Source organism: Lepisma saccharinum, chromosome 7, assembly GCF_977018435.1.
Source record: "Lepisma saccharinum chromosome 7, izLepSacc3.1, whole genome shotgun sequence".
NCBI classification, from domain to species: Eukaryota; Metazoa; Arthropoda; class Insecta; order Zygentoma; family Lepismatidae; genus Lepisma; species Lepisma saccharinum.
Genome location: NC_139235.1, coordinates 92,616,959 through 92,644,354, shown reverse-complemented (window position 1 = coordinate 92,644,354; position 27,396 = coordinate 92,616,959). Strand labels below are relative to the sequence as shown.

At 38.6% G+C, this 27,396-nt stretch overlaps 1 protein-coding gene across 5 annotated transcripts in view; it reads right to left on the bottom strand.

Annotated features, from left to right (window-relative positions):
• Sarm (sterile alpha and armadillo motif) overlaps positions 1-20,252 on the bottom strand; it is a 247,392-nt gene extending 227,140 nt beyond the window's left edge. Inside the window, exons 1-2 of one of the 5 annotated variants that reach the window (XM_083125635.1) lie at positions 20,157-20,252; positions 3,451-3,753 (exon numbers count right to left, since the gene is read on the bottom strand). In XM_083125635.1, coding sequence (XP_082981761.1) covers positions 3,451-3,672 — 222 coding nt within the window. In that variant the 5' untranslated portion in view covers positions 3,673-3,753; positions 20,157-20,252. Of the gene's footprint in view, positions 1-417; positions 541-3,450; positions 3,754-6,074; positions 6,232-8,821; positions 8,927-20,156 lie in introns of those variants that run through there. The other 4 variants (XM_083125647.1, XM_083125634.1, XM_083125636.1 and 1 more) reach the window with 4 other exon arrangements.
• Positions 20,253-27,396: the final 7,144 nt, after the last annotated feature.

Genomic DNA, 27,396 nt, shown 5'->3' with positions numbered 1-27,396 from the left:
AAGGATTGTGATGCATCCTCCCTCACATTCGTAAAGGAAAAAAGAACAGGAGAAATGAGTCAGTTGTGCTGTGCAAGGGTAAAATTATCCAGACATATAACAAGTTCACCGCTGCAAATTCCTGTCTCATTTTTTAAAACTCTGTACTTTGGGTACGTAAGGGCTACTGCAGGGATTTGGTTAAGAAGTCGCAGGTTTGTTAGCTGAGACAAGAAAAATGTCAACTGCAGAATGAACAAAGTCGACCTTGCAGAAATATTTTGCAGTATCACCTCTCAGCGCACGGTAATGTACACGTGTAAAGCCGGCAACGTCGCAAATCCGTGACTGCAATATTAAAATAAAGATCCTGGACAGAATTTGCCGCAGTGTTACTGTGGAATGGTTACAACAGAGGAAACAATTGACAGTACTCACCTCTTCCTTTTTCACCATCTGTCAGGTCCAACGAACACAACAAAATGCTGTTGGAAATCGCACGACAAGGCTTCCAGAATGAATCCCGGCTACTTTGTTAATCCGTTATCTCTCCCGCAGCTGCCACAAACAACACAAGACCTCACTAAAATGAAGTTTAGTACGTGGAAGAACGGCGCAACAACCCACGCCGAACAAGTGTGAATCGCCTTTTCTGCAAGCAAAGGCGCCCACTATTCACCAATGCAAGTTCCTGCACGTATTTTTTCCCTTCGCTGTTTTTTTTTTTCTATTTTTTTTTTTTTTTTACAAATATGTGTTTCTCAAGCACTATGAACAGATACTACACATGCATTACACTAGTAGTGCTTGTTATTATACGTGCATTCAAAACAGTATCTTAATTATAAATTTTACTGCTCCATCAGCCAATAAGAAACTGAAATATGGCACGATATGTTGGTAAATATTCGATCCTTTGAGAAATTATTATTATATATTTTAAAAGGTTAATTTGTATTTCTTGCATTTGTATTTTTCTCATTTTTATTTATTTTCTTGTAGCCTGAAGTGAAATAATCTGCACCAATTTCATGAACTATAAGGAAACTTGTCAAACATGATCTTATCAAAATATTATGGAAGGAGAAAATAAGTCACCGTCAGAGTAAGAAATGTTTTTACCAACTACAATGAAGAGTTTTTCTTCTTGCATGTAAGTATTGATATTGCTGGCATTATAGAATTATTGCTCTTCTAGTTTACGATTGTTACAAGCATAAAAACAGTTTTTTTGTTGTGACGTTTCAGGCGAACACATGCTCCCATCATCAGACATTTATATTAGTTTGTTTAAAACAATGGATATAACCGTATTTTTAATCGAACTAAAAAATAAATGTCTGATGAAGGAAGTGTGTGTTCGCCTGAAACGTCACAACAAAAAACTGTGTTTTTATGCTTGTAACAACCGTAAACTAGAAGAGCAATAATTCTACAATGAAGAGAATAAGATGTTCTTTTTTCTTTTCTATTTCTTTATTTTACGTCGCTTTTTCACGTAGCTTTATAGCGACGATGAATGATGAATTGATGAAGTGGATGATGGGACAAACACAACGACAGATCCATGTCTGAAACATGGTTTGAACCTGGGATCTTACATTTATACCAGAATGTAATGTAATGAATTGACGATAGTTTGAACTCGTTTTTGATGAGTCAGTTCATTAAGAGATAAATGAAATATATATATATATATATATATTATATTGTCCTATTTTTTTGAGGAATATGAAGTCAAAAGGGTGGTTTCTTATCGCCATAACCACTTTAAACAAACGTATAGGCCCAGTAGCGATTAGCTCATCTGTGCATAAAGTAGGCATAAAACCGTCAAGAACTCCACAGCAAAACGATTCCCAAATGAAGTTAGTACTGTAAACATATCTTGAAGCCTTTCACTAATTAAAATGCCACTTATGATAACACCCTTCGGTGATTTCATGAGTTTGTTTCGACCTGGTGCAATGTAGCAATTAGCAGAACTAAGAACAAACAGATCCTGAAAGACAAAGGGTTCGAATTTCATCTATAAATATCCAAACATGTCGACAGTGCCTGTCCATTAATGTTCGATAGACTGTAATTACGAGTTGATATATTTTTAGTTATTGAACGTCTCAAGTACCGAAACTAACCGGACCCAGAGCTGGTCATCCTTGCACTTCAGCCCACACGTCATTTGAGCCCTGCAACCAGCTCCCGGTCAGCCATAGCTCTTGTTTTCAACAGGTTACCAACCATCCAGTCTTATTCTTACCGAGAACACCGAGATTCTACCAGAAGCAATAATTTATCGAATTACTCTCCTCCAAGGTTGCAACACCTGTGGTTTGAGCCAGGGGTGTGTCACTTTCAACAATCCTGCTTTTGGAACACAAACACGCTGGAACAATCTGTCCGCCACCTACGATCGTCAACTGTTAAAAAATCCCCACCCAAGAGGATATTTTGGCAAAGTATCACAACTTGCCAAGGTCGTTTGGGGAAACGGATGAAGAAGCTATGTGGCAGGAAACTAGCGAACGATTCAGTGTAATCGTAGTTACTTCATTGAATTTTCATTCGTTAGAGCAGCGGTTCCCAACCTGTGCGCCGGGGTGCCATAGGGCGCCGCGAAATATTCAAATATTTTTACTGAAATCACACTTAATTGTTAGTCAATGATATGGTTGTTCCAAATATGTGCTTATTTAGTACTCTTTTTATGTAAAATGTTTCTGAATTTGAAATATATATATGTTTATTTTTTAAATTAAGGCAAGCAACCTAACCACATTCACTGAGCGTTGCAAGTGTTAGATAGGCACCTAGCCAAAACTGAAAGGGCAAGGACAGTTTACTTTCCCTTGGTAGATAAGGTTTAGCATAGTGCGGAGGCAAATGTGGCAAAAAGTGGGGAGGTAACTGCCCCTCCACCCCTCTTAGTCGCCGCCACTGGTTGCAAGTAATGAATTTTGTTCGTTTTCCCATTATACGAGGACTGACCACAAAGAAAATGTGCAAGGACAGGTTTAATATATACAAACTTTTCGCTCATAATAATTATTTTGTATGTATGTAGAAGTTCTTAAGATACTCGAACTTCCCAAGTGCTGATAGAATCTCAAAGAATGTTCAAGCAGGTATTATACTGTAAGTTGTGTGACAATATTCAAACAGAAACGACGAACCAATCAATAAAATACACAGTTTATGCCCATATGATCTGATCAGCTAAAAATTGACAGGTAAGTACAAGTCACGTGTTGACCTTTAACTGGGTATTCAAGTCGCATGAATGCATGATTAGTTCCATGTTCTACTTTCTTCTTCTTCTTTTTTGGAGAAAATTGAAAGAAAAGTAGGAACTGACATCAAGCTGTTCGAAAATCAACAATGCAGGATGTAGCTTGTAAACTACACAATCATTTCATTTACAGACAGAACATCTAAGCCTGATAAAAAAATATCTAAAAACAAAACACTTACCTTTTTCGATTCGCCCTTGTCACCGTCCGCAGCCTTCCGACAGCTTGAAATGCTGTTCTTCCTTGATTTTGGCGCCGGTTTGCAGCGGGGGCGGGGCTTAAGCGCATCCCCACCAATCACGTGACCGTTCGACAGTCTGCGCGCGTCTTTCCTGGGAAGCTGTGGTGCTGGAGGATTGTTGAGGACAGAAGGGGCCTTGTGTTTAACTCTGCACTCGCACATTTTGATTTTGCAGTACGAAAACTCTGTCTTGCCAACTGATGGTACTGGTGGAGAATATCAGAACACTTCACTTCACATTATCTGCAAAAGAAAACATTATTAAGCTGGTTTCTTTGGACAAGAATAATATATAGGCAAACATGGGCGTCCGTAAGGGGGGGGGGTGCAAGGGGGGGGGGGGCTGGAAAATGAAAGTCAACCAAAAATTATGTATTTCACACATATAATTTCATTTTAGCCACAATAATATGTGTTAATTATTGCATTAACACCATAAATTCAAATTTAAGCAATTTTTTTTAGGGAACTACACTCTTTTGGGGAAAATGTGACTTGTTTGCCCCCCCTGGAAAAAATCCTGCGGACGTCCATGTAGGCAAATGATTTTCATTACTTCTTGCATGTACACAAGGTGAAGAAACATTGTATGGTGGCAGATACCACGAATGTAAGTAACTCTTCCTGACAAACATGACTAACATTTAGTTTCAGTAATAAGCACTTAAAATATATCCTGTAGGTATACAACCCAACACAACAAATGATGGCCCCGATCTAACTTACAGGGGCAGGAGGTTGTCAGTAGCATTATTTTGTTAACAGAGCCGATTTTAAAATAACGGCTCCAGAATCTTAACAAAGTCAAAAGTTCCAAAAATATTGCAAAGTTTGACAAAAGTTTGATTTAAGTCCACTTTATGCTAAGACAGACTAATCAGGACTAGACGCACAGTTTGGGCTCATAAAGTGAAGTAACAAGAAGTGTGAGAAAATAACTCAATAGATGGCACTGATATTTGAAATAAAATAAATACACATAGATATTTTCAAATGACATATCCTTTACTTGTTTTTCTTCTGCTTTTAAGCTTACTTAACCCTTTGAAAAAATATTTATTTATTAGACATGGATAAATTGTTCTTGGGACATATTTTTATGTTTTATTAGGGCATATTTATAAAAACTTCCGTTCATATGTGGATTTAGATTTTGCCTCCTTTGGTGATTTTTAAAGTATGGTAATATAGTAGTATTTCGGTGAGGCAGGTTTCTAAAAATAACTGAACGAGCTCAACATGCTATTACCCTATCCATGTATCGTAGCATTTTATATGTACTACTTAACTTTAAAATTATCTAATTTTGTCACTAATTGGAAACAAGGCAAGATGTTACCACAGATAAACGTATTAAACATTGTAATCCGTTTATCTGTGGTGTTATTAAACCTTAGAAAGTGAGTCTTTCAAAGTAGTTGCTAATGTTTTCAGTCTGTTAGCATCATGATGGGAATTAAAAACTCTCGTCAATTGTACGCCTAATTCTGTATTAAAATTACCCACACTTTTATAGGTCTACGAGGGCCTCCCCGAATGCGCAGTGGCAGCGTCATTGCCTTGTAATCGAGGGGTCCCGGGTTCGATACCCGATGGAGGAACAAGTGGTTCGGATCCCACTTTAAACTGTAGGTCCAGTCCCAATTAGCCTTACTGTGCATAAAGTGGACTTAAAACAGCAACTCAAACCAAATAGGTCTACGAATTCTTAGTTGATCAGCTAGTCATAAAATGAAGACATAAAGAATCCTTCACATGTAGGCTGCACATTTAGTCCAGCTGTGAACGTAACTAAAAAGAAACTGGTTGGAAATCATTATGACTATATACTAGCGTTTATTCAGATATTTGCTTAGTTTATCGTTAAAACTGCTAGAAACATGAATAAGCTAGGACAACAAACTTTGACGTTGAAATATCTACCTATAGCATGATAAAAGAAGTAGGAAAAGTAAGCTAATATTTTCCACACTTTACTATATAGGTTTATTATTTAAAACGTATTTCAGGGGGGTTTAAATGCGTAAATTTAGAAATATCAATACGTGCCAAATAATGCCGTGCAGTTCGTTATTATGATCGAACTTGAATTTTTTTTTTTTAGCTTTGCTTTGCTTTATACATTTATGCCACCAAAGCTGTGTTACGACATCACCAACTTTCGTCAGATGTTATATGCAATTATCTGATTTATATGAATTGATAAAGTGATGTCAATCAAGTAAAGAAACTATGCAATGGTAAATAATACGGTTTTTCGAATATTTTTTTTTCATAATCCTTCCTTGTTAATATCTCAAGTTAATCCTTCGGACACTTTTTTGATTGATTGATTGAGTTGGCATTTTAAGTCCACTTTATGCACAGTAAGGCTAATCGGGACTGGACCTACAGTTTAAAGTGGGATCCACGGGCACTTTTTGTTTTGCCTTTTGTAAAAAAATTAGTTCTACCATACGTGCATGATTGCATTGAATTTTTTCAATTATATTATCATTCTTATACTTGACTTCACGTGACATAATCCAATTATATTCTTTAAATATCTTTCACCTGACACTTACCAAGTCTACAATAATCCGTCACTTCGTATAAGAACTGTACATTCACACATTTCCTTTAAATTTTCATCGAAACAAAGATTTCCACTAGGAATATTCGCAGTTTCTGTGCAACTTGTTAGTTCTTTAGACACTGTCCGACACTGGTAACTGAAAAAAACGACACAGTTCCTTAGGATCTTCACTTGCCACACACCCTTGCACACTCGGTATTTCAGAAAACTTCGGACCACGCCGCAATTCCGGGAGGGAGCCACCAAACGTTGCACGAGACTGTCAATTTTTTCAGTCATAAACTGAGCATTTTTCAAATAGAGAAGCCACGATCGCTTCGATTTTCACTCGTTTCCTCCCTTGCATACGATGTTTTTAAGGTTAAACCAATCACGAGGAGGGCCGCGAGTTACATCGTGGGTCACGTACTCGTGCCACAGAGCAGAAAATTACGTTTAAGGAGAAAAAAAAAAGATAGCGGTAGCTTGTCGACGTTCTTATTTAATTGAGGATCTGTCAGTTTGGTAATGCGAAACTCTTTTGCACGGTGGATTAACAGAACTAATCTAAAACTATGATTATGTGGATATTGTATGTTTTGCCTGGAAATAATAAATTAACAATATAACCACCCCAGAATAAACGATACCAAAATAAACCACAAAATCTCACTATATCATAGGAACAGAAAGGTCTATAATTCTGAAAAGTGACAATCGAGAATTTCTTGAGGAAGTGAATAGCAAGTTCAAAGACAATGAAACCAGCACTCGGCAACTTTGGCTAGAAATCGCTAAAAGCCGGTGTGAGCCAATAAAAAATATGATGATTAACAGGGAACTGTTGCTTGGCCAGAGTTTGTTTTAGGCCAACTTTATGCTTGGCGTTGGGCCTATTGTTTAAAGAGGGATTCGAGCCACTGCGCAATGTGCCTCCATCGGGAATCAAACCCGGGACATCTTCACTACAAAGCGACGATGTTACCAAGACTTCGGGGAGGGCCGAGGCCCAGTTATTGGTTGGTGTTTAAATTGCATACTCAGGTTTGATTCCTGGCGGGAACACAGTGCAGTGATTCGGGCCTTGCTTTTAAATTGTAGGTCCAGTTCGATTATTTTATTTACTTTTTACACTTGAAATGTTCTCGGTAACGACACACACACACACACATACATTTTTAACTTTCATTTGACATTTTCAGAACTCTGTCTTTTGGAGTGGAGCAAGTTGAGTTTTGGACTCACGATCTAGACATGGACGGTCCCAGGTTCAAATCCTGGAGTGGGTAATCCTTTCATCAGTATAATCTAATCATCATTATTGATCCTCATCGTCGCGATTTGGCTAAAGGGAAGAAAAGCGCATGAAATGAGAAATACACATACTACATTTTTGGAGATTGGATGAATTGTAGTGTGTTACTTGGGCTGCAATTTGATAATAAAACTTTTATATGGAGTGAGTGGTTGGTTTAAAAGGGTTTGAAGAGAACAAAGGGGTGAATTGATAAGTTTATCAACGTGCTATATGTCGGAGAATTAGAACATCTGAACTTAAAAGTTTACAGTGGTTACATACCATAGAGGACTGGTCTAGTGTTATATTTGAACGTAAATTTGTTAACGCGTTTCAGGATAGGTGCCGAAAACCCATTTTCCCCATATTAGTAGTAAGTCAAGAAGAAGAGATTTCCCTTCTCAGCTTCTAAAGACAAAACTTAGAATCTGCATCGCAGCTGTGCATGGTTTAACCAATTTAAGGATATTAAAACTGAAGCAACTACGGGTAGGTATTCTAGATACGCAACTAAACTTCGGAAAATGAACTTGCAGCGGTATCCAGTATCTTATGAATGCGAAACTTCGATTTAACATATGATCTGTATTAGATAGTTTATCTATCCACCACTGTTACGTTACGACTAATGTGATATTTGAGAAATTTTCAGGGGAGGGGGAGATTCAATGACTCGTGAAGCATCAACATTAAATAATTTATCGTATTTGAGCCTCTTCCAAATTAGCGGGCGTGTGCAAATTTATGCAAAAATTTATTGCAATTTTAATGCACTTTATTATGTATGATTAAAAATTACCATATTTAGACAAATGTGTTGACACCTCTTAGTCCACTGCATCGTGTGATTAAGACTCATCCAATGGATATACATAATCTGGAGAAATTTTCAGTTACTACGTAGATGGTATGTAATTCTGTCCAGTTAATGGAATATTTAATGATCATAAAGAAAGTGATCGAAAAAAAGATTTCATTTTATTTTTGTTATTTAGCATAGCAACTCTGTCTGCAACTTTTGACTAATCGCGACGATGAAAGGACACTCATAAACACCATCCATATAGCCGGGATTCGAACCCGTTCCTGACGTTATAGCGCGCTGTGCTAACTTCTCCGTCACAATATCTTGAAAAATATATGATAGAAAAATGGTTCAAAAGAATGACAAACATAAATTTTACTAAATTTTTAACAGACACCTCGAAGTAGTAATTTATATTGCCTTGCAGTGAGGTGCTCAAGAAGGGGGAGGGGGTGATGGGAGTCATAGCCCCACCCCCATTGGTCCAGTATTGCTAGAAAGAACGCCAAAGGCAGGAAAAGATAGCAATATGAGGACTGACAACTAAAAAAGTACACGTAACGCCTCCCCCCTTTTCGAAAATCCTGAGCACGCCACTGTTACCTTCCTAATACTGATTAATATTTCCAAGTAGTATGGGTTAATTTTTCCTCACCTCCTACAAATACCGATCGGGCCAGAACTGATTTCCACATCAGACGCAAAACACTATCTGGTCGGGATAATCCATCAGATTGGCGAAACTCGATTGTACGTCACCTTGGACACTCGAAATAGCCGAAAGTAACTCGACGTAAGAAAAGACGCAGAGCGAGTATTTCAAACACGTACTCAAACCCTCTCGCACACACAGAGGGAAACGTAAAGAGACGCTGCACAAAACAAACTCACTGTGGTATCTCCTTTGCAATCTCACACCAACAGTAACAAGCCTTCTCGCATTCGGACAGAAACTGCTCGTCTTAACGATGCTGTTCCTCGCTGAAGCAATTAGATAAAGACACGCTCTGACCGAACGGAAGATAAGCTGCTTTTACTTAAGATGCGATGAAGATTGCGTGCTGAAGAAGAACCAGGGGCCCGCATTGTGAATTCAGACTTATTGACTGTTGAAATGCTTGTCTCCCATTTTAATACTCTCGCACGAAATGGAGTTCCCTAATATCTTCCGAAGACAGTGACGGATTAACGAATTTCTAGGACGGAAGGAGTGCAAATTTTTACTTTTGGGCTGTGTCATACAGGGCGGCCACAATTAAAGTTACCAAAGTCAGATTCATCTGGAGCCCATTCGAATCAACGGATTCCGCTGAAAATCAGTATAGAGGCAATGGAAGCGAATGCTGACGTAAAAAAAAGTTAAAATTGTCACCACCAGGTTGAAATGTGGCGCTCAAATCTGGTGCACAGTGAACATCTCGTGAAACACTTCGTGCGACCATTGATCACACTGTATTATGCTTCCAAAGGGTAATTCACGTTGACATGGCGCATATTGAGCACTGCTGTGTCAACATACTCACATTACTGGTTGACGTTACTTCAGCGCCACATTTCAACCTGGTTGTGAAAATCGGAACTATTTTTTTTTATCAGCATTCGCTTCCCCATGGGCTCCATACCCTCTGTACTAAGTTTCACAACGATCCGTTGTTTCGAACGGGCTCCAGACGGAACTGAGTAAAGCAACTTTAAATGTGGACACCCTGTATGTTTAACTGACTCATGTGAAAGCGCCAGAAAGAAAATAATGGGATACAGACCAGGTGAGAATATTTTCTGGGAAGCACCACAATATATATCTATGTAGACTACTATACAAAAAAAGGTATATTTGGGCCCAAGGGCATTTATTTATCAGCTTTCTATCGTTTACGGGAGGGTAAGGGAGCGAACTGGTCCTTCTGGGGGAGTCATCGCCCCCCGTCTTCGCGGTGACGTCCATAGTATCCCTGATGATGTAGTAATAACACTGTCGCCTCGTAATCAAAGGGTCCCGGGTTCACAATTACCAGTGGAGGCACATAGTGGTTCGGGTATACTGAAGTAAGGCAAATTTCAAATTACCTTAATGTTAGATGATGAAAGAGGCCCCTCGCCCTTTATCCGGTATTTCTAATGCTTGTGAAAATTCTTTAAAGTTAATAAAAATAACATGTGTAGATGATATCGAGTAGCGACGTTCGGTTAATAACCCTCACATTTATTTTATTTAACCTAATCTCATTTCGTAGCTTCTAATCTTTCTCTCTCAATCTTTTTTACATTTTCTTCCATCTTTCCCTTTCCCTATTTTCCCTCATATCTTTCCATATATCGCCTCCTCTATTTTTCTTACTCTGTTTCTTTCCTTTCTATCGTTCTCTTTATTTCTTATTTTCTATCCCATCCTATCTTTTCTACCTTTTCACTTTCCTTTCACTCTTTCTCCTTTTACAATTCCTATTCTTGCTTCTCTCTCTCTTTCCCAATATTCCCTCTCTCATGTTCTCTTTCTATCGTCTCCACTTTCTCTCTCCACCTATTTTTCATTTCCTTCATATTTTGCTTATCTCTCTATCTTTCCTCATTCTCATTCATCCCTCTTTTACTATCGTTTCTTCTTTTCTTTCTCTCTCTCTCTCTCTCTCTCTCTCTCTCTCTGACATTAAAAGTCATTACCAGCGAACACGTATGTAAATACAAATTTATGTATGAATCTGAAATCAGTTATACGTACTTTGTATTATCTTTGCGCATCATGGCATGCAGATTCGAAAAATTCCGTTTACATTTTCCATATTTGTACATATATTACGTTTTGACTCATATTTTAGTTACTTTTACATATTATTTCCATACTTCAGAACATTTCTCAACATAATACTCTATATTCGAGCAATAACTTCGTCCTCGTGTGACCGAGAGTTTGAGTGAATTTCTTGCGAATAACTGACAAATTTTAAACACACTCCTATTACTTCTTGCGATATTGAACGCAGTTTTAGTAAATATGTATAAATCCATCTTACGAGATAACACAAGGAAATTCACGTTCGAACACTTAAAACAAATTTTTGTTATTCATTGTTTTGGAAACAGAAAATGAAAACACATTTTGTGTTGTTTTACAATTAATGTGAATGTAAGCGTATTGTATTTTATGTAGCTCGTGTAGTGTCTTATATTATTAAAAAGGTAATTTTTTTACAATTTTATGTGCATATTTAACTCCATATTTTGGTGGAAGTAACTAAATATGTTTTTACATATTTAGCACATATTTACTACATCTAAATCAGTTCCCTGGTGATTATATTATATTATATTTATATATGTTGAACTTTTACATTTTCTGAATGTTGCTAGTTTCCTCCCAATTTTTACCATAATGCACTACAATCTGATGTGGGTGGAAACGTGTTCCTAAAATAAGAAAGTACATTTCTTTCCGAAAAAGCTACACAAATGCAAAATGTTAGCAAAAGTAGTCGGATTTTAAGTGAAACAAGACTGATTGTATTTCGATTTCACGTTTTGTTCAGGTAGGCTAATCGAAATTGGACCTACAGTTTAGAGTGAAATCGAACCACTAGCATTAATGCAAGTCTCTTGCAAGAAAGAACTAAGTTATGTACCAAAACTAACGTAGGCGATGCGCTTGAAAAATATGAGCTTAGTTTTTGCGGCTTCAATTCCTGCTCCTGCGATCGCAGCGCCGCCGTATAAGGCTATTCCGATTTCAGTCCCGTCCTCTTTGGCGACCGTCTGTCGGAAAGCGAAGGCGTTGATGCGAGATGACTTCGAAGTTTTACGTTCCCTGAATTTCCGAGCTTTAAGTGGAAGCTATCAAATCTAGGTGGCAGCTCTTTAGCAATTTATGTGACAGCAGGACGCTGTATATTGGAAGAAGGCCTGATTAGATTCTATAGATCTTTCCCGTGAACACCGTTAGCCTCGCGGTGGGTCTGAAATTTAACAGCATTGTTTCAATCACTCTCGTCAAAAACATCACGTAATTTCAATCAAACGACTGATTTAAACAACGATTTGCCTTTGAAAAGAATCATCGGTATGGACAAGCGCTGAATAATTGATGTAAATCTATAGAAATTGTCTTGTCTGAACGTCAACTTCGAACCTTAATTTCTTCGTGTTGATTCTGGCCAGCTTTTTTGGGACTGAGGCGTTTCCCCGCGACAATGTTGGCATGCTGAAAAGAAATGTGCAATCTTTTTATGGTGAGTCTGTGATCTGCTTATACTTTGAATCGGTATTAATATAAATGAAACCATGATTTGATCAGCTGTGGGAAATTCCAAATTGCCTCCGTCCTCACGTAAAAAGCAACATGGAATACATTAAGGTGAGTCCCTTCAAGGGTTGCGAACAATTATTGGTTTACGTCAAATGACGTCAAGTGAGAATATGTGATTTCATGCGAAACATAAGTAAAGCCATAATGTATAGTTGGTGGGTGTTCGTGAAATTCCAATTTATGAAATACAGCTTCTGCTTTTCCTTCCGGTTCTCCTGGACACGTCCCCTTTTAGTGACCTAAAGTTTCTGTTCGGTCTCGCGTCGAAATGCAGTTTTGCTCGTTCACTCTCGTTTCGACCGGGTTCGATACCCGGTGGAAACACATCGGATTACACTTTAAACTGTAGTTCCAGTCCCAATTAGCCTTACTGTGCATAAAGTGGACTTAAAACACTAAATCAACCAACCGGGATTGGAACCCGTGACGTCTGGCGTCTTAGCGCGCTGTGATAAGCACTTCGTCACAGAGGTCAGCTCTCTCTCTCTCTAAAAATATGGTTTAGCGCTATCCTGTTTTGTCCTTACTTCCACCTTCAGCTTTTATCATGTGCATATACTACAGTCAATTGGTAGAGTCAGATTATTTTCATAACAACTCCAGCTGATCGCGCGAGTCCAGTTACTGAGCCTACCAACAGTCTAGAGCGCGAGCAACAGGGATAGCGATAGGTGCTGGGTAGAGATGACGCCAGAGGCTCGTTTGTTGATTGGCTGCTCCGGGACTTATGACTCGCTCGAAAGCTGCCAATGCAGCCAGAGATGTTACGAAAGTAATCTCACTCTACAAGTTGCCATTGAAAATTTGTTATTAAAATCCACTTATCGCCGTTAGTTAGGCAACACAAATAATGTTTTGCAGGGAAGCGGTTATTTCAGGATGTAGGTGTCCCATTTATATTGCCGGTGAGTGTACATTTTAAACCTCCTGTTCGGATGGTTTTACTTGTTTTAGTCTTGGTAAGAAATTTATGTCTTCAAGACATGTATTGCGTAACGGGTGCAAAAGAAATGATGCACTTAAAAATTTCCATTATCTGCAGATATTAGATATTAAGGCTGGTTTACATTGGTCGAGTGAGCGGGATAGTTACTGGGACGAGTCACTGGCCTGTCTGCTCGACTCGACCCTTCTATGGCGAACAGCTGTTTACACACGTTCTACTTGACTCCAGCAAAGTGAGATAGTAACTGCAGCTGTTTGGTGCTCTTTTACAGAATGAACCCATCGACGTCGTTGTCGATTTTTTTTAAAAAAGTTCTGACACGGTTCACACACCTTTTTTTTCCCACGAGAAATGAATACAATAATGCCCTAGGACATGTCTGGAAAAAAAAACTAATTTCTTTGATTTTTCTATTTTCGATCATTCTTGATTGAACGTAAATTCCTTATTTTTAATTTTATTTCTCCTACGCCAAATACACCAAGCCTCATCTCTTCAACTTCATACACCCGTAGTTTATTTTGTTTGTTCCTATAATCGACACAAATACCATGGACACTCACAGACACAACGCAACACAGACTCTATACTGTCCTCAGAAAGCGTTTACTCGGTCGAGTCGCTGTCCTCCGTGGACATCCACTCGACTGTCCTGACTACTGGAGCGAGTACTGGCTCCAGTGCTCTCTCCCCAGTTGTTTACGCTTTACCCTACTCACTCCAGCTACTCTCCCGTCTACTCGACCAGGCTTCAAGTTCGTTTATTTCATCCTGCCGGCATGACAATATTTCTATACCGTACCACTGCCTGTAGTATACACTGACTAATGACCCCGCATGGTTGCAAACTTACAGGATACAAACTGCTGTAATTCGAGAGCTCGTAGCGCCGAAACAAGGTCTCAACGAGGTGTCTATACACGGCACGAAAGTTTGCCGGTATTGTACTACACATGGCTACACTTCATATATCACCTTTCGAACTGCGCACGTCATCTTTGACCACACAATGAGATTTCGAGATCTTAAGAGGAAGAACCGCTATCTTTCCGGGCGAGGACACTATTGGTGCAAGTCAGCTGACGCAAGGACTCGTAGAGAGTGCAGTGAACCGGAAGAGGTTAGGCAGTTCGCGTGCTCACACAAGTGCCAATCAGGCAATCGGCAAGAGGGGCGGACGAATCCTCACAGCTTGGAAACAGGCGTGTACTGGATTCCATCTGGCTTGTGCTTACGGCTTTTTAGCCATTATGTATGCGACATTTGTAGCATATTGCAAGATGAAATGAATTTGAATTTGTTTGAATTATTGTTTTAGACCTCTTTATGCACAGGTAGGCTAATCGGGATTGGACCTACAGTTTAATGTGGGATCCGATCCACTGTGCAACATGCCTCCACCGGGTATCGAACCCGGGATCCGCAAGACATGCATCGCAAATTGCGAAGGAATAGGGACGGGGAAGTGGGGGGGGCCTGCGACATGAAATTTCAAAACCTATCTCGGTGTTCGTTGTTATCACCCTGAGAACACTGTCACAAAACATTCTAAAGGGCCGTTTACACCACGGATTTGTTGCGAGCATTAGAAAACATTTGTGCACAAACAGGAAATTTCACTGAGACCTGCACGGTGACGTCGCCAGAAAGCGGTCGTCCCCAATCAGACACCCCCAGCCCCCGCCAGGTAGCGTTCATGAAATATCGAATAATAAGTGTCTTTACTTCTAATATATGGCGATGATTTGAATTTCTTCTAAGTGGTGCATTCTGCATGTGGTCACTGTTTTTAATGCCAACTATACTCACAAAGATTAAATTAGGTTTAGTATATGTGTGTTTTGTGACTGTAATTCAAGATAGGTGATATTTCTTTAATTTATTTCATGTAATCGTCACGATTGTCCTAAGTTTTAACCAGCTTTAAGAACTATCAAAAGGCATTAATGTATTTCGGTATCTTGCTATTCAGGGGCTTGCTTTTCGAGGTTGAGGCATGCCTTAACACAGGAAATTTCTGCGAATTCTTGAAGTTAATTTCAAAGCACAATGCGATTCAAAACGAATTTCCACCTATGTGTCAATACTGAAATATGCCATTAGAAACAACGCAACGAAGAGCAGTTTCACGAATAAAAACAGCTAATAACTTCATTAAAACGAATCGTATGCAGATAAACTCATAATCAAGAATTTAATTTATGCAGTAAACGACCGCCCAGCACAAACAAGGACAAACAAGACACCATAGATGTCTAAATATTATATCTTGTGTTTTCAGTCGTTACAAAATATTATAAACCTGATGCTTCTCTTCTTTTGCTGATTGGTCGATTGATTATTAAAATTATGCGTACGTCCAGGGGTGCCAACAGGAAGGGGGGGGGGGTTATGGCGCAGGCTGCGCCATGGAGATTTTTTGGGGGAGATTTTCTCCCTTCAAATAATATAAAATTCAACATTTATATATATTTTTTCCAAAATACGAGGCGCATTTTTGTTTTTTTTAAAAAAAGGGCCGATGTATTATACGAACCGACTGGCAACAGTGATCGGATAGCGCCTGCGCAGTAACAGCACTTGGTCCATTGGCTACCATACTTTCGCTAGTCAGCTGTTCGTTATCGTGTGTGTTGGAGCGTGTTAAAATGGCTGCGCGCATACACAATCCCGCCAGGTGCGAGGTACGTTCTGTGATTCGATTTCTTCACGCCAAAGAACAAAATGCTGCTCAAATTCATCGAGGATTGTGTGAAGTGTATGGTGACAGTATAATGAGTGAAGGAAAGGTGCGGCAATGGTGTCGCGCATTCAAAGAAGGCCGTACAAATATATCCACGATTCAAATTCACCAAAGGCGAAAAAGTTGACGCAAGCTCCATCTGCACGAAAAATGATGGCAACTATGTTCTGGGACCAACAGGGCGTGCTTTTGGTGGATTTCCTGGAACCGGGGAAAACAATCACATCGCAAGCATACTGTGAAACACTTTCCAAACTCAGACGTGCCATACAAAACCGACGACGTGGAATGTTGCGTTCAGGAATTGTGCTTCTCCATGACCACACACTGCTGCCCTCACTGTTCAGACGATTCAGAACCCCCCGTATAGTCCGAACCTTGCACCTAGTGACTTTCACCTCTTCCTGCACCTAAAAAAGTGGCTTTCGTCTCAACGATTTGAAGAAACCGAGGTGTAAAAACGACAGTGTTGAATTGGCTGAACTCCCTGGCGGCGAACTCTTATGCAGAGGGTATAAAAAAAGCTTGTGCCACGATACAGAAAGTGCTTGGAAAATAATGGTGACTATGTTGAAAAATGAAGTGGATATGTGCATGTTTGTAACCAATAATACAATGTTGCTAAACGTACTTTCTTGTTTCTTATAAAATATCGGCCCTTTTTTTTTTTTAAATGCGCCTCGTATATGTAAAAATTTTACACCTTAAATGTACCATATTTAATCCATTAAATGAAGATAAGAAAGTGGAAATACTTTAATAGCAAATACTGCTCCTATGGATAATACATAATGGAAGTGTGCTACAACATAGTATGTATCGTGTAATACAATATCTAATGATGAATTTGCTAATAATACTCCCGTTAATCCTCCTATAGTGAATAACAAAATAAATCCTAGGGTTCATATTATATATGGTGAATAGTTAATTTCCGTTCCATGTAATGTGGCAATTCATCTAAATACTTTAAATGTTGGTACGGCAATAATTATTGTAGGGAGGGGGAGAAATATCCAAATCTTACATATTATGCCTTAATTGACACTTGGGTTCTGGGGTTTTTTTGAATTAAACATTGGGGGGGGGAGTATTCACAGTATCCAACTTTAGCTCTTAGATTATGGCGGGTATTTTAGTTGGAGGGGGATTGAGCATTAAATTGAGGGAAGTATCCAATTCTTGTGTATTACTATTGTCTTAGACTGTTGAGGAAATTTTGGTGTGGAGACTGAGAATTAATTTTTTGGATGAGGCAACATCCACTCTTCAATATCAACAGTAAGTCTAAAATTGGCATGGAAATTTTGGTGGTAGGATTAAGTAATAAATTTAAAGGGGGAGACAGGAAGCTCTTGATAGAGCGTTAAATATTAGATTGTCAAGGGATTATGTAGTGGAGAGATAGTTCGAACATTAAATTTTGAACACTGTATTTAGCGATATGGTATCCGCATGTTTTCGATCCCAAACGTACCAAAAGACAAGCTAGAAAAGCTAAATATCTCGGGATCCTAAGAAAGTATTAACACCCCATTAAATTAATATTCTTGAAAGCCTGCAAAGAAATTGATGTAAACATTTTCTTCCTCGCTTCGCTCGCCAATACTTACTATAGCTGCATTACAAGACAGAAGCGATATTCCGGATATTCATTAATAACTTCACTTCTTAAAATATAATGCTTAGTGTTAGCAGCTGCATCATTTAGGACAAGAATATATCGAATCCGCATTTCAAACTTCTTGACACAGGAATATTTTACTTTAACAAGTTAAATTTGCACTGAAGATAAAATCCACACGTAATTATTTTTATGGATTACTAAAATAATTATATTTACCCCAAGAAAACTTGGGGGTGAGTTCTTTGAAAGAGGAACTGTATTATATTATCGCCCTGAGCTTAAGAATTTATAGCTAGGGTTCTGTAACGTCGAGTGAAACAATACGGCTGGAGCATGTTTGGTTTGCCAAGGTTCAATTTTCTATATCTTAAGTTGTATAACAATTTGTATTAAATACTCAAATTGTAAGTTTTATAAACCCACTCACAAACACTATTATATGCATGAAATAATTTAATTTACTAAATTTAACCAATCAATGTGCTAGCTTTAAGTTTTTTTTCGAAAATTGAACAATTATAATATATGGACACTTTAACGTGGTATTTTATTCAAATAGATATCAATTATTATGTATTCATCCAAACTATTTTGGGGGGATTATGATGAACGATTTTAGGGGCGGACTTAAGTGATGGCACCCTGGTTCAGGAAGAAGGGGCAGATCAAATATAGTGTTCAGTAAAGCTAAGAAAAAAGTTACTTTCGGTAGACACTCTGTCGTAAATAAATATTTTGTTGCGGAATACGATATGGTTTGAGGGTGCGAATGATATTATTTGGGGGTGACGCATGACATGATTTTGAGGGGATGTGCCATTGGCCTTTGGGGGGAGGGCACCCTTGAGTACGTCAGTACTAAAAGACTGTAGGCTATGTACGTACCATTCATACATGGGTGAATACCTTTTATATGAAGCAAATCAATAAATAAAAATGAAAGAGCTTATAACGAACGTGCAAAATACAGAGCATTCCCTGACATTCGCTACGAGACTCGGCGGCAAGCGGCCCGGCGTCAGCGCTTGTCTTTCCCGGTGAACCGGGTCCGTGACAGTCGCTAAAGTCTGCTATTAAAATTACAGTTTTCATATTGTGTACTAACCTTGACTACAGAAAGTGTTGAAAATGATGTCCCTCTGCTGCAACACATTCCTGGCATCTTCGAAGGAAATTGGCATTTACACGTGCAAGTTCGTCTACTGTAATTCTCCCGATTTCTAGTACAATACTGTCCTTTAACTCACGGATGGTGAGTAACTCACCCAGTTACAAAAATTCACACGACTCGCATTATCTCTAGGCTGTAATTCATGCACTATTGTCACTCTGTAGGGCTTAAATTTAAGAACTTTAGCAGCTCTAAATGCTGTGGTTTTTTGAAACACCCGTTTCTTGTGAGAGGCGTCGGATAGATTTCTGAGGAGACTGTTCTAACCTTAGTCATATCTCATCGAGTTTTTCCTCAGTAAGTACACGTGGGTTTTTCTTACCACTTTTATTCAGAACTGACCCTGTTACTCTAAACTTTTTTACGAGGTTTAATATAGTGGTCCTATGTGGAAGAGGAACACCAGGAAATTTCATTGCAGAACGTCGTCACACTTCTCCACAATTACTCTTTCCGAAGTAACACTCGACAAGATAAATCCTTTGTTGTAATGTAAACTTTTGTGGTGCCATATTAAGCCACAATCTTCAACACACGGACACGACACAACACAACTTCCGAGGGAGGATTATACTGGCGTCAGTCTGCAACGTCAACAGAAAGGGAAAGAGAGCGAAAAAAAAAAAACAGACTGTAGCTTGCGACTGTCGCGGACCCAGTTCACCGGGAAAGACAATCGCGGACGCCGGACCGCTTTCCGCCGAGTCTCGTAGCGAATGTCAGGGAATGCTCTCGTATAAAACCACATGTGTTTGTACAAGTTGTTCAAAATTCAATAAAGCCATATCACGTACTGCTGTAAAAGGACCGACATAGTTCAAACAAATAAATTCGTATAGCTTCTAGTCAGTGACGTGCCTACGAAAGATTTGATGAGCTTTGAAACTCCACTTTGGTTCACTTTTTCTAAAGGGAAGATTACCAGACACTTCCTAACATTGTAGCACAGAAAACTGGAAAAAATGCAATATTCTCTCCACAACATCTTTAAACACTGCTATACTGCCACAAGTTTTCGATTCGCATGTTATTTGAAAATTCGTCGTAAAATCAAATTTGCACAAGCGAGTCGATCGTGAATTAGAACTTCAGTAAAAACTGCATGGAAGAAGACAGATCGTGCATTAACGTCCTATGCAGCAAATATATAAAGCAGAAGACACGAGTTAAGAAAAAGCAAGATGGCTTTGTGTGCCGTAACATTACCTGCTTCTCACCAAATTGATGTGCAATGTGAGGCCAATGGATGAATAACTTGGCGGTTGTCGCTATTGTACAGAAACAGGCGTCCCGCCATTCAACCTCTTGAGAACAACCACTTGTGGAAGCGACGTTTCAGTGCAGTGTGGCCAGGGCATCTCTGTTCAGAATTCGGATTACGATGTTGGTAACTTCCAATATCATAATGTTACTGTGTTTTTTACGTCGCATATCTACCTCTAGGGCTAATAATAAATAGGTCGTGGGCGAGTAATGAACTGATGAAATAAACAGATTGTCAAAGTTGGTATTAAATTAATTACGTCAATCGGGACGGAATTTACAGTTGAAAGTGCAATGCTCGGATATTCGCCCAAGACGAATAAAAATAATTGTTTCTGTGTCGTTCTGCGAGTTTATAGGACGTTGGTACTTCCAATTAAGGGACTAAGTCGATTCCTCTTGACTTCATGGAATCTTTGACATGCCAAAATTACTGAATTCATATTCTAAGCAAAGCACTATGTGAAAACTATGCTCAAATATTTCAATGAAAAATAGTTAATGTAGAAATGCACAATATTTGTTTAATTACAGAATGAAATCATGAATAGAAAATATCATTTTATAGGAAACAGATGTAAATTAAGTGCAGTGCCAAAATTCAGTGAAAAGTAAACGAAAGGGAATTATGATAGAGAACGTTATTATATTATTAAAAATTGTCACTTTGATAGATATTGAACGTGCCCAGTTTCGTAATTAAATATAATAAAATGTCTCACCAGTGTCACATCGGAAATGGAAGGAAACATTAATTTCGAAACTTTCATTAACCTCCCATAATTCTTGGTTTTAATCTTCAACACTTCTGTTTATTGCTCTTAGGTAATAATACGAAATATATAAATTATTTGTTTGTTTATTGTCACAATGTTTAAATTATGTTTATACGGGACACCTGTACTTCAGACTACGGACAAAAATCTCTGATTTCTTTTGACAGAGCACTAAAATGTTTGGTTATAGGACCCGCGTTGGTTATTATATTGAAAGTGTCTTCACAATAGCCGATTTCCGTGACGTAGTGGTCAGCGCAGGGGGATACGACGCCAGGGGTCCCGGGTTCGAATCCCGATCAAGTCATGGAGGTTTGTGTTCGTCTGTTCTGAATGATAAAGTAGATAATTGGGTGAAATTGATATGTGGTTGACAAGAACGTATTTAAGAGGGGGTCCGGAGCCCCCATAAAAAATTTACCAAGTACTAAAATTAAATAATTAAAATATAATTGTTTAACAATATAATATAATATAATTATAGCATTATATAAATTATATATTAGCATTATGTAATCGATGGTAATTTATTTCCGCTGAACTTATTTGAAGGCGAGGAATTTTGCTCATACGGCTTTGAAGGACAGTACAAAAGATTTATGCACACAGCTACTTATGATAATATGCATAAAATATTAATCAAGAACTTTACTTTTCGTCAATTGCATCTAAATCCTTTTTCGTTATTCAATAAATATTAAATTATTTATCCATTTGACATTAATTTCCTTGGCAGGGTAGTTGTTTTTATACACATTTTGGCGATCTTAACTACATGTAAGCTAGATAAAAATATATCTATTATTTTACCATATTTTTAACAATAATATACAATATACAATAATATAATAGTAATACATTATTAATTAATTTACCTATTTAATTAATATTATTTTAATTTAATTAAATATAATTATTTTATTATTATTATTATTATTATTATTATTATTATTATTATTATTATTGAAACACTTGGTCGGACCCCTCCCCCAAATGTATTTCTAGATACGTACTGGTGGTTGAGTGGGAAAGCTGCCGCTTAAGGGGTTCCAAGTTCGAATCCTGGCCAGGGAATGGGTGTTCCTTGTGAGTGTCCTTCAATTTCATCACAACTCATCCTCATCGTTGTGGTTAGCCAAAACTGGCAGGAAAGCGACGGAAAATGCATTCATTGATTCGTCTTCACAAAATGCTGAAAAGAAAAATAGATTCCTTCTCATCAACTTTCGGTTCACAGCCCTAATGATCGTGCACATCACTGAAACTATTGTTTGAGTGGCAACCCTGCGAAACCATATCGTTATCCTAATGCGCCCACCCCCTTCTCTGTTGTTACTCATTCCTCCCCCTCCTCCCGCGCATACACAGCAACCAACGATAAGCAACGACACCTACAATCACTCCTGCACTTACACCCACTTCGGTGTGTTACGGTCACAATTCGAATTTAACTAGTTTACAACGAATTTCAAAGGGCTGGGTTTGGAATCGGTATTATTCGCAGTAAAGAGAAGCCCAGAAATTTTCCGGTTTAACAGCTCTCGTGCTGTGTTTGCGTAACAAAGCGAAGCGACGTTCACGCACGTCTTTATTTATTACAGGACCCACCTTGATAGATTAGCTGAGATCGAGGACAGTTGGCACACTTTTTAGTTTTTCATACATCTCAAACAGTGCCGCCAAACCCATTCTCATACTCAAATATGCGTAAGTAAAACAATAAGTGTAGTAAGTTGCCCAGAATTCGCAGAGCAGAGAAAAGACCACCTAAATATTGTAAGGTGAAATGATTTTTTATTCGTTTTAAATTGACTAACATGCAGTAGTTTTCGGTTAATAACTTATGTTTAATGTTCTATATCACAAACTAAATGTTCATTTCTTTCTAACCGCGGGTTTTCCTTCCCTAGGTCTGTGCTGTGGGATTACTAGTTGAGACTGTTCTGAATATAAGTTAGGGGGGACAGGGGGGATTTTCCCCCACCAACAATCTTGACCTCAAAAATCCCCCCACCAAAAATGTCGCGGGGAGGGGAGAGAGTTTTTGTTATAACAAATTATAAGCAATTGGTTTTGACATCGTTTGTATTTTACTGATAATATCGAAAATACATACAGAATAATATGGCTGTGAGTGCACAATTTTCTCTCTCTCTCTCTCTCGCCTTTCAAGACATCATTAACAGATCTACTCTACACCAATAACAATATGCATAACATAAAAAAATAATTAAAAATTCAACTATTTTGTAATTTATTGACAACTTTAACCAGTTAATAAAGGAATTAATTTGCTACTTTATAAATATCTGTTCTATATTTAAAAATTACAAATAAATCCTTTATGTGTATTTAATAATAATGTTCTTTTTAATATTTAGTAATTAATTGTGTTTTATATTTTATAACATCATAATAATTTATATGTTATATACGAGGTTTGTTCAAAAAGTATCCGACTTTTATTAATAAAAAATAATGTGTATTCAGATACCACAATCTTTCATTAATCTCCTTCAAAGTAGTTTCCTTGGGCTGCCACACACTTCTCCCAACGGTTCTCCCACTGTTGGAAGCAGAGCTGGAACGCCTCTTTTGGGATTTTGCATGATGTTTTCTCTGGACTGAAGTCTGGTTCCTTTCAGGGGCATTTTCAGCTTGGGGAAAAGCCAGAAATCACATGGAGCCATGTCGGGAGAGTAGGGAGCCTGACGAAGCACAGGTGTGCTAGACAATTCAAATAGCCTACGAAAAGCAACATATGTGTGTGGGGTTATAGATGAGGGTTTACACGTGTTTGGCCAGAAATTCTGTATCTCCAAGCGGAGTTTCTTCTACTCGATCGTTAGCAGCTTCGGCACGAACTTTGCTGAGATTCTCCTGAGGCCCAAATCATTAGTCAAAATGGAATGAACGGATCCAATGCTGACGCCCACCTCGTCTGAAAGTTCTCTGATCGTGATTCGACGATCCTGCAACACCAGAGTCCACACTTGGTCAATGACGATCTCATTTCTGGATGTTGATGGCCTACCAGAACGTGCTTCACTCTCCACTGACGTGCGGCCATCTTTGAAGCGGTTGTACCACTCCTATATCTGTGTGGTGTCCATTGCTTCGTCCCCGAAGGCCTGTCGAATCTTGCGGATCGTTTCCACATGGGATTCTCTAAGCTTGACACAAAATTTAATGCAGTAGCGTTGTTCAAGTTTTTCAGTCATTTAGTCACTTACACCTCCTCACTCATAGGCCGTCTGTCGCCGACTGACTGTTTCTGCAGGAAGGGAAAAAAATGCGCATTAGGATCACCTACATACGTGCATCAAACCACGCTTCCCTAACTACATTTGTTTACGCCAAAAAAATTAGTCGGAAACTTTTTGAACAAACCTCGTATAATATGTGTTACACACATATGCTTGTGTGTTTACTCTGGAGGGCCTTTAAACCTGATTTGCCACTGTTGTAGCAAACCCAATCCAACGCACGACGAACTGAAAGCAAAAGCAGATTAATTGCATAAATACATATACGGTGATATTGGTCCCAGGTCAGTTGTTGGCTCTCTAAACAGCACTGTGCGCTACTACGCAAGGAATACCTATTTGAATCCCATCCTGGGTGTTTTTTGTGAGCGTTCATTCATCAATTTTACCCTATCATCGCTCATCCTCATCGCCGCGATTAGTCAAAAGTAGCAGAAAAGCGATGCTCGGTAACAAATCAACACAAATCAAATCTTTCCCGATGTGCGTGTATGTATATATACACACACATACACTGAAGAGAAACTGAATAACAGCAAAAGCTTTGAAATATCCTTTCACAAGTACGTGTATTTTATGTAGAGGGATCGTTAGTAATAATTTGCGGGAGGCTCGAAAATCTGTAGATCCGCAATGATCTCAAATAAACATTACACAGTAATGCATAACTTAGTGCAGGAATAAATATACTCTCTTTTATCAAAAAAGTATGATTTATTCCCGAGTCAGGATTTCCCAACTCAGGAACTATTAGAATTCCAATGAGAACAGTGGCATCTCAGGAACTGACCCATATCAGTTGGATAATTCAATTAAATATCTTCCCAAATCAGGACGTCCTAATTGCTTGAGGGGGTGGTGGTCGAGCAATATTCTTTACGCCATTCTATACTATTTATAATTATACAAAGCTTCACATTTTGAAACAATTTATGTTAACATCTGAACCATTTTGACAGCTTGTATTATACGTATAACGCAATATTTGCTTTTTTGTTTTTCGTTTGCGCGCGCGCGCGCGCGTGTGTGTGTGTGTGTGTTTGTTTTACACCATTGGAATTTCTAGTGTAAATTCAACCAACATTGCGTTTTCTTGAAATGGCAGATTCCCACGAGGTTACTAGAATTAACGTTTGCGTCTGTGTGTGGATTTCAAGGCAAGATTTTATACAGTGTACAGTCCGGCCAAGGAAGACGAAACTATAGATTGTCCAGCGAAAAGAATAGACTGTTGCTTCAAATGGGCTTTTACTTTCCCTACATCCTCCCTCTTTTTAAATATTGTTTTCACTACTGACCGCAAAGGTGAACACACTTGCTTTTCTTTCGAATGTAAAACGCTATTCTGGAACTGGTTAAGCTTTCAGACCAGCAAAATTTCCTTCCAGCAGCGCGTGTTTTTAATTTTGTTTGTGCAGGGGCACGTGAACGGAGGGGAACGGCAAGCCCAGCGTTGTCGACTGCTTTCCACCCCACCCCCTCAGCCAGTACTCCGGTAGACAAAATTTCTTGGAAGGAGAGGGTGACTGACCGTTGGTTTCGACAAGGAATGACTGTGGCGAATCTGTGCGTTGGGTTGTGTTGTGTTGTGCTGTAAAAAACCGTTGGTTTTAATACTGAAATATGAGCGAAAGTAGTGTAAAGAAGAGAAGGCGTGGTGAGGTTCTCAAAAGTAAAGAAAGGCAAATAGTAATGAATATTTTTGTTTATTTAAAACAGAAAAATCCGGATCACAGTGTAAGTTGGTTAGCCAGAGAGACGGCGAAAGCAACTGGAGTTTCTCGGGCTACTGTGTATAAAATTCGGGGCGAGGTTTCTCAAGGTCCTCTTGAAACACCAGGTAAGAAACGACCCAGGAAAAGATCGCCAATTACAAGTAGAAATGTAAAATATAATGATTTTGTCAGAAGTGCTGTGCGACGTCAAGTTCACGAATTCTTTTTTTAAAAACAAACCCCCAATACTTAATTCTGTTCTTGCTGCTGTTAATTCTGACTCCACATTACCGAATTTTAAAAGATCAACGTTTCATGTCATTCTCAAAGAACTTTGCTTTTCGTTTGAGAAAAGGGGCAAAAATCCATGTTAATGGAAAGAGAAGATTTAATTTCTCTTCGCCATAAATATTTAAGAGAGAATAGGAAGTTTAGGCGTGAAAATATAAATATTGTTTACACTGACGAATCCTGGGTGAACACCGGAACCTCAGTCAATTATGAATGGAAAAACAAGACAATTACAACTGCAAAACAAGCGTTTCTGGCAGGTCTTTCCACTGGTTTAAAAAATCCAACATCTCGCGGAGCGCGATACGCTTTAGTGCATGCGGGTAACGAACACGGTTTTCTGCAAAACTCCCAACTTGTGTTTCAGTGCAAAAAGAATACAGCAGATGCCCATGATGAAATGGATGGAGAAACGTACGAGATGTATTTTCGGGAACAGTTGTTCGGCAATCTCCCTCCGGGATCTGTTATTGTTGTTGACAATGCCTCTTATCACAGCCGCAAGCAAGAGCCAATGCCGACAACCTCGTGGAAGAAGAATGATTTAAGAGAATGGTTGAAATCTCATTGCATTCGTTATGATGACGACATGTTACAGAGAGATCTTCTGGAACTTAGAAATATTCATAAAATTAAGTACGATAAGTATAAGATCGATGAGATGGCAAAACACATGGGGCATACGGTGCTTCGTTTGCCCCCATATCATTGCGAACTGAACCCGATTGAACTTGTGTGGTCACAGGTTAAGCATTATGTGCGGTGTAACAACACTTCATTCAAAACTAAAGACATTGAAAATTTAATCACTGAATCATTTAAGACAGTAACAGTTGAGAACTGCCAAAATTATGTAAAACATGTCATGGACATAGAGAAGGAAATGTGGAATGCAGATGAATTGCAGGATGACGTTCATCAGATAATAATCCACTTGGGTGAAGATTCCAGCGAGAATGATGATCTGACAGAAGAAAATGATTCTGGTGATTATTCTGCAATGGAAGGAATTAACCCCCTGGAGTGACATGTGAGAGAAAAGTAAGTTCATTAAGAATTATTCTTTCAGTTTATGTAATTTTGTGAATTTGTTTCTTGTTTTTAATAATAGCTCACCGTGAACTTATTTCTTCAA